Source organism: Elgaria multicarinata, chromosome 6 (genome assembly GCF_023053635.1).
Source record: "Elgaria multicarinata webbii isolate HBS135686 ecotype San Diego chromosome 6, rElgMul1.1.pri, whole genome shotgun sequence".
NCBI classification, from domain to species: domain Eukaryota; kingdom Metazoa; phylum Chordata; class Lepidosauria; order Squamata; family Anguidae; genus Elgaria; species Elgaria multicarinata.
Window position 1 is genome coordinate 9818074 of NC_086176.1, and position 19136 is coordinate 9837209.

At 42.7% G+C, this 19136-nt stretch overlaps 1 protein-coding gene across 5 annotated transcripts in view; it reads left to right on the top strand.

Annotated features, from left to right (window-relative positions):
* Positions 1-19136, top strand: part of LOC134400585 (rap1 GTPase-activating protein 1-like) — a 79226-nt gene that overhangs the window by 31062 nt on the left and 29028 nt on the right. For all 5 annotated transcript variants that reach the window (XM_063129004.1, XM_063129003.1, XM_063129000.1 and 2 more), the window contains 8 exons: positions 3697-3888; positions 4620-4723; positions 5768-5846; positions 8562-8615; positions 9221-9304; positions 11793-11893; positions 16410-16539; positions 17287-17442. In XM_063129004.1, the coding sequence (XP_062985074.1) occupies positions 3697-3888; positions 4620-4723; positions 5768-5846; positions 8562-8615; positions 9221-9304; positions 11793-11893; positions 16410-16539; positions 17287-17442 (900 nt within the window). The remainder of the gene's footprint in view (positions 1-3696; positions 3889-4619; positions 4724-5767; positions 5847-8561; positions 8616-9220; positions 9305-11792; positions 11894-16409; positions 16540-17286; positions 17443-19136) is intronic.

Genomic DNA, 19136 nt, shown 5'->3' on the forward strand with positions numbered 1-19136 from the left:
GTTGCTCGAATGGAGAGAATGGCTGAAGGTGTGAAATAAGTGTTAGAAAGTGATTCTTGGATGTTGGGTGGTTGGGGGTGAATTAAGGTGCTTGTTCCAGTGGGGAAGTGAATTTGAGGGATAGGATTTGCCTCAAGTGGAGCTGGGAATGGGTGAAGAGAGTGGCGGAGCAATAAACCTTTACTTCAGGCTTGGATGTTTTTTAAACATCCTGCATTGAGCAGGGGGTTGGACTCGATGGCCTTGTAGGCCCCTTCCAACTCTGCTATTCTATGATTCTATGAAACTTCTAAGTTTAGGGAAGATTAGATTATCTTTTGTCCCAGTAGGAAATCATTGAATAGTAGAATTGGAAGGGGCCTATAAGGCCATCGAGTCCAACCCCCTGCTCAATGCAGGAATCCACCCTAAAGCATCCCTGACAGATGGCTGCCCAGCTGCCTCTTGAATGCCTCTAGTGTGGGAGAGCCCACAACCTCCCTAGGTAACTGGTTCCATTGTCGTACTGCTCTAACAGTCAGGAAGTTTTTCCTGATGTCCAGCCGGAATCTGGCTTCCTTTAACTTGAGCCCGTTATTCCGTGTCCTGCACTCTGGGAGGATCGAGAAGAGATCCCAGCCCTCCTCTGTGTGACAACCTTTCAAGTATTTGAAGAGTGCTATCATCAGTCTCAAACACAATTCTATTTGTGTGTGTTATCTTTGGTGCTCCTGCAATCTCAATTTCTTTCAAGATTAACTTGCACATGCCTTTCCAAATGCTTTAACGATGACGACAGTCTTCTTCTTATGCTTTGTTAATGCACGTTACCGCTGTTCACAAATTCAATACCACCACTGTCCCTCTACCAGTTTTCAAATCTTATTTGAAAACATTTCTTTTCTCAAAAGCTTATAATCTGTAGTGTGATGATAGTAGTTTTTATTATTTGTTTTATTGTCCCCCATGCTGGTTGGCCTTTCCCCTCCCTGTTTGTTTTTTACTGTGATTGTAGAATGTAAGCCATATGGCAGGGTGTTTTGTATTCTGTTTTATTTTGTTCTGTACAGCACCATGAAAATTGATAGTGCTATATAAATAAATATTAATAATAATAATAATAATACCAAGTGCACTTGCCTGGTCCAAATGCTGGCCCACACTGCCCTAAAACTAGATTCAGAAGCAAACCCATCATGGTGTCTTGATACTGAAGACAGTCTTGATACTGTGCAAATCCTCCTTTGTTCATTACCTATCTGCTCACCTTCCTTCCATCTCCTTCACCACCCCATTTTTCTCATCTCAGATGAAACTGACAAGGTCAGGTGAAAGCCTTGTTGATTTTATTTTCGCCTGAGACTAGGGATGGGGTGATGGCAAAGGAAATATTAACGAGGCAGATGTCCATGGCGATGGAAAAGGAATACGAATCTGGTAAGGGAACGGTCTGTGCTTGTCCTGGCTGGTATTCTCAGGCGTTTGGTTGGTTGGAGCACAATGCACCGGCTTTAAAACAGCTTCGCTGGCTTACTGTTCGTTTTCAGGCACAGTTTGTTTACTCTTTTTATATTATATTTACATAAATCTCCCCAACAGCATGGTTCTCTGGGCTGCTTACAGGATAAAATGAAATAAAATACCATTTAAAAACACAATATCCTAAAATAATAATTTGGGGGCATTAAAATTTCCAGTATTATTTATTTATTTATTTATTTATTTATTACATTTCTATACCGCCCAATAGCTGGAGCTCTCTGGGCGGTTCACAAATAAATATTTAAATAATTCTTTCTTTGGAGAGAATAAAAATAGATAACTAACAAATATACAGCACATACACAGATTATTTTTTTCAAAAAACACCCTGGGAGAATGAAAGAGCCTTCATCTGGAACTGAAGGCGAGGGCATACCACAGCCATAGAATCATAGAATAGTAGAGTTCTAGGAATCCACCCTAAAGCATCCCTGACAGATGGTTGTCCAGCTGCCTCTTGAATCAAAAAAGCTCTCTCCCTGGTGGCCATCCACCTTCCTTGATTTGGCAGGGGCATCTGGAGCAGGGCCTCCAAAGAGCGAGTAGATATGTGTGGGAGAAGGCAGTCTTGCACGTATCTATTCCTGGTCTGAAGCCTTTAAAAGCGTTAAAGGTTAAAGCCGTACTATGAATTGGTTCTAGAAAGAATTCAGGAGTGAGTGCATGAAATTGAAGTGCTGGTTGAAACATTTAAAGCCATATACGGCTTGGGATCCGTGTATCTAAATGACTAGTCCCACATGACCCTACCCAACTCATTGGATTCCCTTCTCTGGGTGCCCTTATTATCAGAGGTTATGCAAATGGCAACTGAGGAAACTGGCCTTTCCTTTGATAGTGCTCTGACTTTGGAGTGCTCCCTACAGAGCAAGTATCTGGGCAGTTTAATGAGTTTTAGGTGCCAGGCTAACTTTCTGGTTTTTTGTTCAGACATTTAGTACTCTGTAAATTTGATGATGATGCTTTCTTTTCTGATTTATTACTATTTTTTGAATGTTGAGATGGCATTTTAGTGATTTTATTCTAATGATATTGGTTTAATTATGATCTATATAACCTGCCTCATTTTTTTAAAAAAAATATACATCTTTTTATAACAAATAAATATAAATGTGAAATGTGTCTTGTAAAAGTGATCTTTTTATTACTGGAAAGTATTGCCTTGCAATAATTTCAAGCCTATTTCTTCTTTTGTTAAGGCACTTTCCTGTTAAAAATGTTTTGAAGTGTTGAATTTTTTTAAAAAAAAATAATCAGTAAGTTTTAAGGCCACAATCCGATGAAGATAGTCAGCAGCCTCCGAACTTAGAGGCTGCTGAGTAGCCTTCACCTTCATTCTCCAGCCGCCCTGCATTTCTGCTAGACAGGCAACTTCACCCGTCTAGGAGTGGGTTTTCGGAGGGGGAGGGAAGGCGGCTAGGGCAGCCATAGAAAATGTTGTGTTGCCCTCGCCCCATATTCCCTCCCTGTGCCTGGGAATGTCCCCTTTCCCCATCTCCGTGCTCTGTTTCCAACGTGCAGAGACATAGCCAGATCCACACTGGCTACGAGGGGGCAGGGGAATTATTATTATTATTATTATTATTATTATTATTATTATTATTATTATTATTATTATCCCGCCTCTCCCTCTGGATCGAGGCGGGGAACAACACCAAACACAACATAATACATAAAACTAGTTAAAAGAGCGTATAAAACCAATACAATATTAAAATAATCACAGCATCTTAAAATTCTTAGGTTTAAAATTCATCTTTGTAGGCCTGCTGGAAGAGACTAGTCTTTATGACTGTCTTAAACTCAGAGAGAGCTTTAAGCTGACGAATCTCTTCCGGCCGGCCATTCCGCAGTCTGGGGGAGGTAGAAGAAAAGGTCCTCTGGGTAACAGTTGCCGGCCTAGTTGTGGCTGACTGGACTAAACCCTTCCCAGAGGACCTGAGTGTGCAGAGTGCAGTTTCTGGGCTCCAAGGTTGGAGACACTGTCTAGGGGGACTTAGGATGGCTCTCTAAAGGTTTTCCTTCTGGTCCAGGTGTGCGTGCTTCTGAAACTATAGATTAGATTCATTTTGAATTCACATGCTGCAAACATCTGTTCATACTAATGATCCAGGTCAATTCTGTCTTGACGCTTCACTCATGCCTGCTCCTGCACCATTTCTTTTTTCTTGATAGGTGTTACAGAGAGGTTGGCCCTATCCCCTCATTATCCTGCCCCAGTTTGGGGGTTACTGGATTGAAGGGACCTCTCATAGCCTGCCCATCCCAGGTTCGGAATTACACGACCTGCCGTCCCCTTGCAGTGGCAAAGTCAAGCTGGAGTGTGACCCAACAGCCAAGGTCTACCGCAAGCACTTCCTAGGAAAAGTAAGAGTTCCTTAAGACTCTTCCTTCAAGCCTTCCGGCTCCCTGCTTTGCCTTGTACATGGTTTGCAGTATCGACCTATAGATGTCTTTTTGCTAAGGCATGATATAAGATATAAATGTTAAATAAATAATAAAACAAGATGACAGATCAGTGTAGCCTATATGGGTAATATGTTAAGGTTGTTGTAATTTTGTTTATTTAATTGTTGTAATTTTGTTTAAGTTTTAACTGGTTTAATTTGTTGATTGATCAACTTAAATATTAGTTGATTAATTGGTGAGGGGCAGTTTTTAATCACTTAGGCTGAACATTATGGGCTCACTTATTTTTCATACTATTTTTGAACTACTGTTTTACTGCACTAATGATTCAAAAATGAAACATTTCAAGACGGCCTTTCTTTAAAAAGTTGATTATGTTTGCATGTACTGCCATTTCACTATCTCAAAAATACTGTTTTGGAAACATGCAAATTCATCTAAATTTAATGATGTCTAAAAATAGTAATGTTTCAGCGATCACACTGATTTGTTTTGTAAAGTAATCTGTTTAAAAATAAATATTTTAAAAATAATGTAAATGTCAAAAAATGTGTAGATCAATCATATAATATTCTTTAATTGGCTGAAAACGGTCTGTTCAGCAGCTCTAAGAGCAGGAGAAGATTGAATATTTATTTATTTATTTCTGGGTAACATGAGGTAAACAGTTTGTTCCAATACCTTTTTAGGAGCATCAAAATTTTTATGCTAATGATTCTTCTTTGGGCTACTTGGTCCTATCTGTGAAGTATGAACAAGTTGAAAGGCAAGATAATCTCCGTCTGCTGCTGAGGTAAACTACCCTCTGGAACAAACCTCATACATGTTCATTAAACGGCCATTGCAGACACTCTTTTCCGAAGGTTCTCCTTAAAAACAACAAACAAACAAACACCACTCGCACACTTTCTTTTGATGTTTTAAATGAAATTGTATGCCCCATTTTTCCCTTGAAAAAAAGAATTTCGTAGAAGGTTACAAAATAAAATAAAATAAAACTTTGATGGGAGACTGTCACCCAATCTCAGGGCTCTTCTACGTAAGGCATTTATCGCACGCTCGTAATTCCCTACTCACAGTTGTTTATGGGTTCTTTAGATGATATCATGACACACACACCCAGGGCTGGCGCCAGACTATTTTGCGCCCTAGGCAAGGTGAGCTACTTTCACACACACACACCCAAAAAAATGCCAACTTTGATTTTTAAGAACATATGTTTCCTGGAAAAAATAAGAAGCACAAAACTTGAAACTGCTAAATTTATTTTAAAGTGCAAGAAATACGTCATGCCAACTATAGAAAACAAATTGGAAAGGAATGTCTATGGGTCTAAAATGCATTATTTAGTAGGAATATCACCTCCAAATCATCCCCCCCCCAACTCACACACGCGCACGCACACACACACTCAGCATCACTCACTCCAAACAAACACATGCATGAACACATGCATTCACTCAAAGACCCCATGCACCCCATTCACCCATACATTCTCTCTCTCTCTCTCTCTCTCTCTCTCTCTCTTCCGGGCGCATTCCGGAAGTCCGAACATGGAGCCGCCCCACCCCCACCCATCTCGCCCGCCCAGGCCCAGCTGAATCCTCAGGCCGGGCCGGCTCACAGCCAACAACGCGCGTTAGTGCTGCACTGTGCCCGGCGCCCCTCTTAGCTTGGCGCTCTAGGCGGCCGCCTGAGTGGCCTCTATGGTAGCACCGGCCCTGGACCCCCCACCCCGTTTCGCTCCTGCTTGCAAACAGCACTTTACAGCACTGCTTTAAGCATTGCTTTGTTAACTTTTAGCATTTAATCTGTTGTTGTTGTTGGTTTGTGTCAGGGTTCGAACCAGTACCAAGCATGACTTGATTCCTATTTCCTGCCTGAATGAGTTCCCGAATGCTGTGCAAATGGCAAAGGTACATTCCAGGATCAGCACTTTTATTATCAGTGGCTGGGTTATTTTTTTCTGCATCATCTTCTAATTAATGTTCCGTTTTGTTTTCTGCCTTTCTCTTCTGTCTGTTTTTATGTACAAATTCATATAACCAAATTTGGCTCTTTTCCATTACTTTGTGGCAGCTATTTATGTGAATTAAACACATCTTAAGCTCAGAGGATGGCAACCAGGGAGAGGGCCTTTTCAGTGGTGGCCCCCCAATTGTGGAATGATCTCCTCGATGAGGCTCACCTGGCGCCAACATTGTTATTTTTTCGGCGCCAGGTCAAAACTTTTCTCTTCTCCCAGGCATTTAACAGCATTTAACAACATATTAATTGCTTTTTGCATTGCTGCTGTTTTTATCTGGTTGAGCTTTTATATTGTATTTTATATCATGGTTTTATACTGTTGTTTTATACTTTGAATGTTTTTAATTTTTCTGAACCGCCCAGAGAGCTCCGGCTATTGGGAGGTATAGAAATGTAATAAATAAATAAATAAATAAATTTTAATGGACCCCAGGACTGTTGTTGTTTAAATGGCTAGTGTTGTTTTATACTGTTGTTTTTATATTTTTGATGGTTTTAAATTTTGTATACTTTTTAATGCTCACTGTTTTTAACTTTTGTAAACCACCCAGAGAGCTTCGGCTATGGGGTGGTATATAAATTTAATTAAATAAATAAATAAATAAATCTTCATATTAGAGGCAGGGCAGTCAATGCACAGTCTAAGGTCTTCAAAATAAAGACTCTTGAACATAGGCTGGCTGTCGAGTGTGGACAAGTATTGAAGCAAGAACAAAACGCATGCATGTAGGGCTGAGGATGGTAGGCAGCCTAGCTTTTATTGTATCTTTGGGTCATTTGACGGGAATGGCAGGAGCGGGGATCCTTGGCTCTCCATCCCTCCAGGAGTTAGGTTCACACATCTCCCCCATTTAGGAGTAAGCACACCCACCATGCATCTCTTCCTAGAGAGCTTTCAGCCTTTCCCTTCCCAGGGCAGCCCTGTGACATGGCTGCTCCTGCTACCTACTGTATTTGTGGTAACTGCAGGCATCTCTGAACCGGACCCCAGGGATAGTGGGACAGCAGGAAGCCAATGCACATAATTTGCCACCCCAGTGGCACAGGTCTCACAGCGCCCAGGGTTTACGACAGAGTCTGGCATGGTGCCCTGTACAATTTTTAGGAAGGAATGGCGTTTTCTAAAGTAATCATCCTAAATCTCTCCGCCCATTACTCTTCTGATACGTTCGTGCTTTAAGAATGGGGCGTTATCTGTCAACTGACCAGGCGTGTTTCTTTTGACTGATTGATTGGCACCCTTAGATACCCAACATTTATTTATTTATTTATTTATTTATTTATTTATTTCTTACATTTTTCTACTGCCCATCAGCCAAAGCTCTCTGGGCAGTGCACAATCAAAAACCATAAAATGCAACTACTATAAATTTAGAAAGGCAACATAAAACCAGCCAAGTTAAAATCCAGAGAAAGCCTGTGTGAAAAGGTATGTTTTCAGGAGGCATTTCAGAAACATGTGGATTGAAAACGGTTCAGAAGCTTCAACTTGTGCAAAACTCAGCAGCCAGAATTTTGACTGATTCTTCTCGATGGAGCCATGTTACGCTATTATGCATATTAGATGGCTTCCTATTTGCCACTGAGCCCAATTCAAGGTGCTGGTTTATCACCTTTAATGCCCTAAATGGGTTGGGGGCAAAATACCTGAAGGACCCCCCTCTCCTATATTATCCTGAACTTGTAAGATCTTCAGAGGATCCCTTCTCTGAATGTCATAAGTGGGAAACCCACACTATGCCTTTACGAAGGCGAAGGCCGTATCCGTGGTGTGGTGCGCCATCTTGCAAATGGCCTCACGAAGGAGGCATGATTGGTGCCAGCTTTGTGTTTTTTGCAGCAAAATGTTTCTTTTTGCCCAAGCATTTTAACATTATAATATTTTAGCATTTTGCAATTAAAAATTTTAAACTTAATTTATTGTTTAATTGAATTTTGTGTTGTGTCGTTGTTTGGCTTACTGGTTGAATAGATGCTGTTTTAATTTGACTTTTAATGTGTAATAGTATGTTTTTTATATTGGATTCGTTTGTTTTTAATGTCGTGTTTCCCTTTCGGTTTATCAATTTTAGAAATAAATAATAATAGGGAGGATTGCTATTGGTGTGTAGATAACCATTTTCTTTTCAGCTAATTCAGTATAGGATTGTATGTAACTCATCCAAAATAGTCGAAATTCAGTTTTATGCCACCCCTGCCATGCAACATAGGATAACTTTACCAATCATGAATTTAAGGCCTAAATTTAATACTGAATGTTCAAGCCCACTTATAGTGCAATCCTCTAAAGTTCTACTCAGAAGTAAACCCCATAGAATTCAATTGGGCTTGCTCCCAGGTAAGAGGGCATAAGATTGCAGCCTTAATGAATTTTGAATTCGTGAACACCAGCCTATTAAAGTAACGAGAGAATAAATAATTGGAAAGAAATGACAAAGGCCTTGTAAATGCAGGACTTTTCAAAGTTTAAATCTGCAAAGGCAAGTCTTCTCCCTTTATTAAATACCTGAACAACTTGTACAGTGGTAATGGCATTTGTCTCTTTGTTAGCAAGTCCAGTCCCTGCCTTGCGTGTGCTAACGCCTCCTCCTTTCCTCCTGTAGCTGCTGTGTGAGGATGTGAATGTGGACCGCTTCTTCCCTGTGCTGTATCCCAAGGTACTGTATCCCCGCTGCAGAGCCCTCCACACTGCCTCCACTCTTCTTCCGGCCTGCTGCTGCTGCTGCCTCTAATAGCTTCATCCCACGTACCTGTTTCCCTCGGATTATCCCTACAGCACTAAGCTGTCACCGTTGTTGTTCTTGCTGCTACCAGGCGGCCAGATCCTTTGCATACCAGGAAATGGGTTTAAGGGGGGAAATGTTAAAAAAAATCATAAAAAATCAACGGATGACCCAATCCGATTCAAGTTTGGTATGCTTAAAGCTCTCCTTAATATCTATTACTGTGCCAATTTTGATGTCTTTATCTTTAAAGCTTACGCAGATGTAAGCATTTGTTTAATTTTTCTTCAAATCCTGCTCCTGCGCCCCAGTGGTCGCTCGGAAAACAAAAAATGATACGCTCGAAAACTATTATCAAAATACGGCGAGTCTTTTGCTTTTATAGCGCAATTAAAGCAGGATGCATGGGAGTACTTCACAATCCAAGCAGATTATAAGCTGGAAAACTTCTGAGTCCTGTGCATGCAATTCGCAGTGATTGCACAGTATAACGCTGGTGTAATAAAAGCTCTAATCCAGGCTGTTTCTCCACCTCCCAGGCTTCCCAGCTCATTGTTGCGTTTGATGAGCATGTCATCAGCAACAACTTCAAATTCGGAGTCATCTACCAGAAAACTGGGCAGGTAAAGTGCTTGTCACATCCACACTTGATGTCATTTCCCAGCCAAGGGCAGGCAGCAGACATTGGATGGACCTGGAGAAGAACTTGCCTCCTCTTGCCCCTCTGCTCCCAGTTATTTCAGAGTTCCATTTCTTTTCTAGTACACCGTCACCCCTTTGGGGCAAATCTCTCTCCCCCCACCCCAAACCTGCACAAGAAATGGGAGTAGTTGGAAGTGATACACAAGACCAGTGAGAAAAAACAAGCTTTTTTTTTTAATTTATGAGGTGCAGCAACATCAGGGGCATCTAGTTGTCCTCCACAATTTTTCTCCCCTTTTTTTTTTTAAAAAAAGTTAATGGTCCAATATTCCATAAGAGCAGGGAAAGCAGATTGCTGGCATTCATACCCTTACACCTTTTTTAAAATAAATTAATGGCTCATCAGCCCAGAAGAGAGAGTGAGTACACAGACTCCAGTGAACTGAACAAATGAAACAAAGCTAAAAGGTTCTGAAAACTGCTGCTTTTAAGTCCTGTTATGGATCTCCCACATCACATTTAGTTTGGCCATGAGTGTCTGGAAAATGCTGTGTCTTTCTCTAAAACTGCATTGGTTGCAGGGATAAGTTATCTGGGGCCATAGCTAGACCTAAGGTTTATCCCTGGATTGTCCAGGGGTCAAACCTCTTCATCTAGGTGACACACAGGGGATCCAGTGCTCAGGCAGGATAAACCTTAGGTCCCAGGATAAACCTTAGGTCTAGCTGTGGCCTAAGTGTAACAAACGAGAGAAACAGATGCATGTTTGCTACACACGAGCATATGTGCATATGCACACACAAACGCATGACATGGAAAGGTCTTCAGTGATACGGATCTTCCAGAAAGGGCGAGTATTCTTTATACTGGTGTAAGAGAGGTGTTAACTTTTGCGCTCCCTGGTTTTGGTGATTTCTGATCAAGCCAGACGTACTAGAATTGTTCGCATGGCACAAAAGCCCACCATGAGTTATTTAACCCTCACTAAGGCTAGAGTGTGCGCGGGATGTATGCGGCCACAATTTTGAATATGCAATCCCCAGTTGGTTGGGGGTTGTCATGCCGTGTGAACCTTGCAACGGTGGGATATACAAGTGTTGTTTAACAGCCCCAGTATGTCTGGCTTGGTCAGAAAGCATCATAACCATGGAAGGCACCATGTTGTTTAACCCCTGCATAACCCATGCTCACCAGGTTCACAAGACACAACAACCCCCAAGTGGGGGTTACATATGCCACCTGGTGCACGTAGGCACCATGGTTCATTGTGGGTTAAATAACCCACGGCAAGCTGCGTTGTGTTGTTCAAACCTAGAGTGTGCCTCTCTCTTGGCACTGCCAGTTCTTCTATGCCTTTGTCAACAACTAGTTGTATTGAAGAGCTGTTGATCCTCTTCAGATGACACACTAAGCCGTGTTGGTTAAGCATTTTCAGCTAAACATTATGGCTTAGCATGTCACGTGAACCATTCCTAACCATGGTGGCTACCTAACCAAGGTTTGAACATGCTCACTAACTATTTGCTGCAAAAGGGCTAGCAGCCTAACCATGGCTTAGGGTGTTGTCTGAACAGGCCTGTCCTGAAGAAGTGGGTAGATGAGGAGAACCCAAGGGCTTCACATGTGCTGCCCATGATAGTCTGCTTACTAGTCCCAGAACTACGGTTTCCTCCAAGTGATATTAGTTAGTGAGTCAGTCCTTCTGGCCAGCAACTGGGGTGGGGGCCACAGAGTAGTAGTGTAACTGAGATGCGTGATAAAGGCACCTGCCTTGGGTGCAACATGGGCATCGAAGACCATCTCATATATTGAATTATGTAATGTGTTCTTCCCAGAATTGAATAAGTAAATCATTTTTTGCAAGATGGCACGTGGGGAGCCAGGTATCAACTTGCTCAGGTATCAACTTGCTCAGAGGCTGAGGGTAATGGGCCAACTAGAGGGCCACCATTGCGACTTCTCATTGGCCCTGTATTGGCAAGACGTTCAGTCATTAAGTACCGATGGTGAGGCAAGGGGGAGGAAACTGGAGATACACCGGACAGCGGTAGCCAGCAGGTCCACAGCCTTTCTTAACTTGTCCCAGTACCTGAAGGGGCAGTCCTTGAAGGTGTCTTTCCCAAGCAACCTTCCCCCCCCCCTCAAAAAAACCCACAACACTGCTGGGAGCTGGCACTGGGTCCAGGGCCCACCACTCACTGGACCTGTTCTGGAGCTTCACCTTTTCAATCCTGGGGAACAGATTCACATGGTTTTTATAGAAAGGTGGGAGGCTACATTTGGAGGAAGGGGAGGCAAGGCAAGAATAAAATGGTAGGAAAATGGAGGGTGGGTGGTTGCGTGCACACACTTGCATAAAGGAGTTGGTGTCTGTCTCCAACTTCCCCTTTCCCTAGACCCCAGGATAGCCAGGACCTCGAATGGGAAATGGCTCTCCTTCCATTGTCTGTTGCCTTTTTCCCTTTCCAGACCACAGAGGAAGAAGTCTTCAGTAATACAGAGGAGAGTCTGGGCTTCTTGGAATTTTTAGATCTCCTTGGAGACCGGATCCAGCTGCAGGATTTCCGTGGGTGAGTACTTTCGCTATAAAAAAGTCTAGTGCCAGATAGTATGTGTGCTGTATTGCATTGAAGATGGTGACCCCACTGGCACTCATCAGCTGCCTGAACTTGTGTGATAGCTCAGAAAGTTTGTCTGCTCAGGGAAGCAAACAGTTGGCAGCTCTGCAGAATTACAATCTCACATGGGAAAGTGGTCCTAGGGCAGCCTGCCCCAAACTGGTACCCGCCATATGTATTGGACTTCAACTAAAGCATAGCTGGCTGTGGGGTTATGGGAGTTAAAGGGCTTTTCTACATGAGGCTTTTAACCTACCACTTTACCAAGGCTTCTGCTTTTGAATTCTTGGTGGGAATTAAGCTAGACTACTTTATTTATTTATTCCATTCATATACCGCCCCATAGCCGAAGCTCTCTGGGCGGTTTACTTTACACAGGTTCCCCCCCCCCCAGGGATTTCTTTCTCTGCCTTTCTATATATTCCATTACTCAACCACTAGATGGTTCTGTGGTAGAGCAGACTTGCAGAAACACACAGGGTTTTATACCGCCATTCAGGGTATACCAGACTTTCCTCATTAGGAAAAAAATTATGCTAAAATGGTTGCAAAGCTTGGGTGGAGCCCTGCATTAGGATGACACTGTGTACAACCACCACAAACTAGTGTGAATGGGGGAGCTGGCGTAAAATAGAGGGTAGACAGGACTCTAAAGAAATCTCACCATGTTTAACGTCCTATAAGCAGAAGGAGAGGGAGTGTTGAATGGGATGAAGTAGGCAGGGAGATGATGGATGACTGAGATGTGGAGCTGAAGAAAGGAGGAGCCAAGAAGAAAGAAGAGTTGGGGCTGAAGCACCATTGGCAGGAAGTGTTGTTTACTGTAGCTGCTCCAGCTTCCTCTTGGAGACGAATGAGACACAGTGCTAAGCAACTTACAAAGCTTTATTACAAGCAATAAACACTTCTGTAACACAAACTAGGCTGTGAAATACCCCCTTAGGCAAAAACTATGCAAACTAAGCAAGACAATTGTCCATTCAAAGAAAAGGCTTTTCAGAAGTTCATAACTTCAAGGTGGTTGACGCGTGGACCATTTCTCATGCAATCTGTCCGCCTGTCTCTTTGCCGCTAACCTCGCTGAACGTTTTAGTTTCTGGCGATTCCTAGCATCAAGTAAGGTCTTTGAATGCTCACCCCCGGAAGTTGACTCCCTGTCTCCTGAAAGCATCGAATTTGGCCTTGAAGAGATAGACTCTGGAGGGGGCAGATTACCAGCTGGAGTCTCTCCCGTGTGAACCTCTTCCTCCACTGGCTCTAACTTCCTGGTGTCTGGCTCGGATTACCTGCCTCACCTACTCCCAATACAGGTGCAGTGGGGCTATACATGACATCAAGGATGAGGGCATGCAAGGGTGGCCAGAGGGCTGGGGACTGTGGGTAAGAGGCCCCCAAAGTATTGCTAGGAATTCATGACAGGGGAATTCTGCCATCTGTGAACTTTTTGCCGTTGCAGTCTTTTGGCCTGGCTCTGCTGCGGAGGCAATGAGGGCTGGGAGAGAGTCGGTGATAGTGGCGGGGCTGAAATTCACGTGCTCTTTTGAACTCACTAGCCCGTTATTTGTTGCAGGCGTCTAGTAATATTAACTCGGTGAGGCTCTGAAAAGTACAGAACTGCCTGTGAGATACAAACGGGCTCCAGTTTTACTGAATGCAAATCTCGAATTATACTGAGTGGAGGGGTGGGGGGAATGTAAATACTTTGGCATTCTTTAATAATCCAAAGAATGTCAAAGTATTTCAAAGTTTTCACTTCTCCATCTATTGACTGTTGAATGACCTTTTATAGGGAAACAGTCCAATGGTGGACACTAAGGCTTGGATCTTTGGCTAATTGAAAACCTCCAAGGGGGGGGAAATGAGTTACATGCTCTTACAGTGCAGTCCCCTGCATGCTAACTTGTAAGTAGCCCTGTGTTCAGTGGTGCTCCCCCCTAGTAAATGTATTTAGGATTGCAGGCTTAAAAGGGCACCACTGGCTCAGGCTGGTCCTATATGAACAGAAGGGTCCTGGTACAAGGATTAGAATTTTCTTCTCCATATTTGTAAGAAGGTTGAACTGCTTTCCTTTGAGACATGAAGGAAAGGAAAGGAACCTCTCTTGCAAGCACTGAATCATTACTGACTCTTGGAGGGACGCCAGCTTTCACTGACATGTTCTTGGCAGGCCTTATAGCGGGGTGGTTTGCCGTTGCCTTCCCTGGCCGTTATTACCTTTCCCCAAGCTAGCTGGGTACTCATTTTACTGACCTCGGGAGGATGGAAGGCTGAGTCGACCCGAGCCGGCTGCCTGAAACCAGCTTCCGCTGGGATCGAACTCAAGCTGTGGGGAGAGTTTCGGCTGCAGAAACTGCTGCTTTACCGCTCTGCGCCACACGAGGCTCTTGAGATAGGAAACAGCAGTAGAAATACACACAATGGAACAAAAACCGAGCACACAGACATCCCCAGTAATGTAGGGAAAGGTTCTGAAAGTTGTCCTTGCTGGCCCGTTTTTCAAAAAAATGTATTTTATTATTTTAGATAAAACAATACAAGTACACAACAGTTCTCTCTCCCTCCATCCCCCCTCCCCCAAATGAGAGTACCACTGAAAAAATATGGATAGCAAGGACAAAACAAAGAGTCTTCCACCAGTTTAATAAAAGTGGTGTCCCAAAGATCACAATGGGTGGCTGGAGGTCGATATCCATGTTCCTTAGTAACCACATAATAAAATTAAACCAAGTTTTATAGAAAATGGTGGTGGTTGTGTTGCTTCTTTGGTTCCGGGTTTTCTTTATTAATTTGTCCATAAGAGCTAAGTCCCAGAGCTGTTGCCAGCCAGATTTCAAATAAGTCTCCATCCAGGGATCTCCAGCATTTGGCTATAGTGAGTCTTGCCAAACAGGTGAGTTATGAGGCCCTTTGGGGCAAGATCCCATCTTATTTATTTATTTATTTATTTATTACATTTCCATACCGCCCAATAGCCGAAGCTCTCTGGGCGGTTCACAAAAATTATATTGATAGGAGGGCAATTTTAGGATTGAGTGGAATAGTTTGGTTAGTGAGGAGTTCAGCCTCGTGAAGTGTTCCCCACCCCCAAGAATACAGAGACTAATGGGAAGGCAGGCCCATTAGTTGAGGCTTGCATCCAAGTAAAAGTCTTGGGCCAACAGTAGTTGACCAGGGATAGGGAACCCCTTTCAGCTGAAGGGATGAATTCAGTTTTGAAGAAGCTCTCAGGGGACTGCCTTCAAGGGGTAGGCAGGACCGAAGGCAGAAGGGGTGGTGCCAAAAAGTACAATGAATAAATAAATACCGGGACGGTTTTCGTTTCGTGCTCTCGCTGCTGCTAACTCAGGCATTTCCACCTTTTAGAATGGAGCGAAAGTGTGCAAAAGCCGGGAGACTACCAAGCAAGGAGAAGGGTCAGATTAGGGCAGTGGTTCCCAATTGGTGGTACACGGACTCCAGGGGGTCCGTGGCACCAGTCACCTATTAGCTCTGCAAGGTCCGCACTTTAATAAAAGAAAATACGCCGTCTCCCGCGCTCTGTTTGCTTCGACGGTGACGTCATGCGCGAAAGCACCTGCGTGATTTAGCGACTAGCTTCAGAGATTACTTCCCTGCACCTAATCCTGAAAACTCATGGAGAAGGAATCCTTTTGAATGTGGTGATGTACAACTCACAACTCTGTCTGCGGAAGAGCAAGATGCACTTGTTGACGTGACTTGTGATGGTTCATTGAAATCATTTGTCAAAGAATATAGACTGGACCAATTCTGGGTGAAGGTTTTTCCTGATTATAAGAAGCTAGGTGAAAAGGCTTTGAAACATCTAGTTCCCTTTTGTTCCACATATCGTTGTGAACAAACATTTTTGACATTTTGTTATATGAAGAACAAGCATAGAAATCGGCTCGATGTTGATCCAGATTTGAGATTAAAAGTAGGAAATATTGAACCGGATGTGGAAGGGATTGTTCAGGACAAAAAGAGGCATGATTTCTCCCATCACATTTAGGTTTAGTAGCTGCTAGACATGCCATATTTGTTCAATTGTAAACTAGACGTTAGTAAAATTAAATTGGTCTTTATATTCCTAACGAAATCATTGTCATTTTTGCGTGGTAATATCACAAATTTTATGGTCTGTTTTTTTAGTATACCTAAAATCCTTTGCTTATTAGGGGCTACCCCTTATTTTCTCCAAAAAATTGCTTCGCACAGGTAACTACCATAGAAATAACAAAATTTTCGAAAGTAGGGGGTCCATGGCTTGGCATTTGAAAAACAAGGGGTCCGCAGTACTTAGCTAATTGGGAACCACTGGATTAGGGCATCAAGAGGGCAAGACTTGGCCCGTGGGCCTGGGACTCCCCATCCGACTCAGTTAAAATGCTACTTTCGTTTGTGGTCTCTTTTTCTTCTTTGCTCCGCCTTTCCCCATCTTCTTTTGCCTTTCTCGTGTTGATCTGTTCAGATTCCGAGGTGGCTTGGATGTTACAAGAGGTCAAACAGGAGCCGAGTCTGTCTACACAAATTTCCGTGGCAAAGAGATCATGTTCCACGTCTCTACCAAGTTGCCCTTCACGGAAGGAGATGCCCAACAGGTACTTTGTGGGGAACCGTGGGGGGGGGAACAATGTGGCTGTATTAGAATGACCACGCTGTGTCTTAAAGGGCTGAGATATGTATGAGCTTTGTGCAACTACATGGACCCCGTTACTCTTCCCTTCACATGGGCTGGATGAAAAAGCTGTGGTTAATGGCTTCTGAACAAGGCAGGATTCAGAAGCCAACTTTAAATTGTGGCTTCATATCATGTCATGTTTGGAAGTCATTAACCATACTACTCTGGTTGGGTATCACTGCCGCTTCCTGGCTTGTTTCCCTGCAAAGCCAGGGTGAAGGGCCTGCATTCACCTGCATAAAACTTGTGCATATCCTGGCTTACTAGACTAGGATTTGATCGTCTGAACTGGTCTACTGCTGAATAAGCCTGTAGAGCAGGGACAGGCATCATTTTTGGGCCCGTGAGCACATTTTGCAAATTGAGAAACTGTCCTGGGCGCCATCACAAAATGGCCACCATGGCTTGTCACAAAAGGCATGTCACTTGTCCGAAAGACGAGTACAAGGCAGAGGTGAGGTCTGGGTCCCAACACATTAATAAATTCCTTTGAACCCACACTTTGAACCCACACTTTCAAACCTACATTTCTATTATTAAAAAATAAACCAAGATGGGAGGTTGGAGGTTGAGTAAGGTTGAGTAAGTCATGTTGGAGGCTGAGTAAGTCATGCTGTTTGGAAGGGCAACTCCCTTCTTACGTGTTCCTTTGTGTGTCCTCTTCCAGCTTCAGCGGAAGCGCCACATTGGGAACGATATTGTGGCCATTGTCTTCCAGGATGAAAATACTCCTTTTGTGCCTGACATGATTGCATCTAACTTTCTGCATGCCTATGTGGTAGTGCAGCTCCATCACAGCGCCCTTGGGGAGACTCTCTACAAGGTAAAGTGCACAGAGGCACTCATGGTACCTGCTGCATCTCTTAGCCCACTTCTTACTATTGCATTGGTCTTCTGGTACTATCCAGCTAGTAGGGCTGTGTTTCTAAGTTAAAATTTACGGAGCAATAACAGTCCTTTGCTTGTAAGTCAAAATTTACGGAGCAATAACAGTCCTTTGCCTGTAAGTCAAAATTTACGGAGCAATAACAGTCCTTTGCTTGTAAGTCAATATTTACTGAGCAATAACAGTCCTTTGCCTGTAAGTCAAAATTTACGGAGCAATAACAGTTCTTTGCCTGTAAGTCAAAATTTACGGAGCAATAACTGTCCTTTGCCTGTAATTCTTTTATGCCAGGAGGAAGAGAACAGGAGTCATTTTCTCTTTTTATGTCCTCTTTCTTCATATATGTAGAAGTGAGGCTCTGATCCTTTCCTGCTCAGTTTTCTGTGTCTTTTGCTGAGAAAGGACCACGTGAAGCATGTATGCCACTTTTAATCACTGCAGTGCAGTGCGTGTATTAGAGTACACTAGCAATAACACTAGTAGTAGTGACTCTTATGGTGATCATGTAACCATGCATCAGGAAAGGAAACAAAAACAAGTAAGATAATGACATTTATAATATTCGTTTAACTTAGAGAGGTTTATTTATTTTATTTATTTATTTAAAATATTTATATCCCGCCCTATATCACTAAGATCTCAGAGTGGCGTACAGATAGAAACCCAGAGAGGTTCGCTTGGCACCTGCGTTTTAATACTTCCATCACCAGGTGAAGACCTTTTTATTTTCCAAGCATTTTAGCATCCCAGTCTTTTAGCTCTGCTGTTTTAAATCTGTATTTTAAATCTCTGCATTGCTGCTCTGTTTTATTCTTGTTTTACTTTTATACTTCTATATTGTGTTTTCTATTGTAGTCTTAAGCTTTCATATTTTATATTTTATGCTGTACTTTTGGCTTAAATTTCTGTGAACCACCTGGAGATTTAGTAAAAAAATTCTATATCATACCATATAGTATTGCATACAGTACTGAATATTAGGCAATATAGTTTTGCCTAGTAAATTATTAGTCAGCTGACAATCAACACAGAGGTATTTATTTATTACATTTTTATACCGCCCAATCGCCGAAGCTCTCTGGGTGGTTCACAAAAACCCAAATACAAAATACAATATAAAAAGCACAACCACACAGCAGAAATTGATATAGGATTAAAATACAGAATTAAAACAGCAAAAGTTAAATTTGATAAATTAGGTATTAAAATACTGAGAAAATAAAAAGGTCTTTAGCTGGTGACGAAAGCAATTCTTTGTAGGCGCCAGGTGGACCTCTCTGGGGAGCTCGTTCCACAGCCAGGGTGCCACAACAGAGAAAGCCCTCCTCCTAGTAGCCACCAGTATTGGAAGTAAGAAAATAATTTTAAAAAGACAGATTTTATTAGAAGGGAAATGTTGAAGTTGGAATAAAATAGACAGTAAAGTATCTCAAGGACTGGTTTTGGAAAGTTTCTGAAGTTTTGGATGAGTTTTCACAGGGTTTGATTTCTGGCAAAGAAGTTGCCATTTGGAGGGATTGGGCTGCAACCCTACAAAAAATGGCTTTCCATGTTGAACAATTCACAGTACCACCCCTCCGCTGCCTTGACAAGTACTTTGCAAGTGAGAGGGTGTGATCCAAATTGCACTG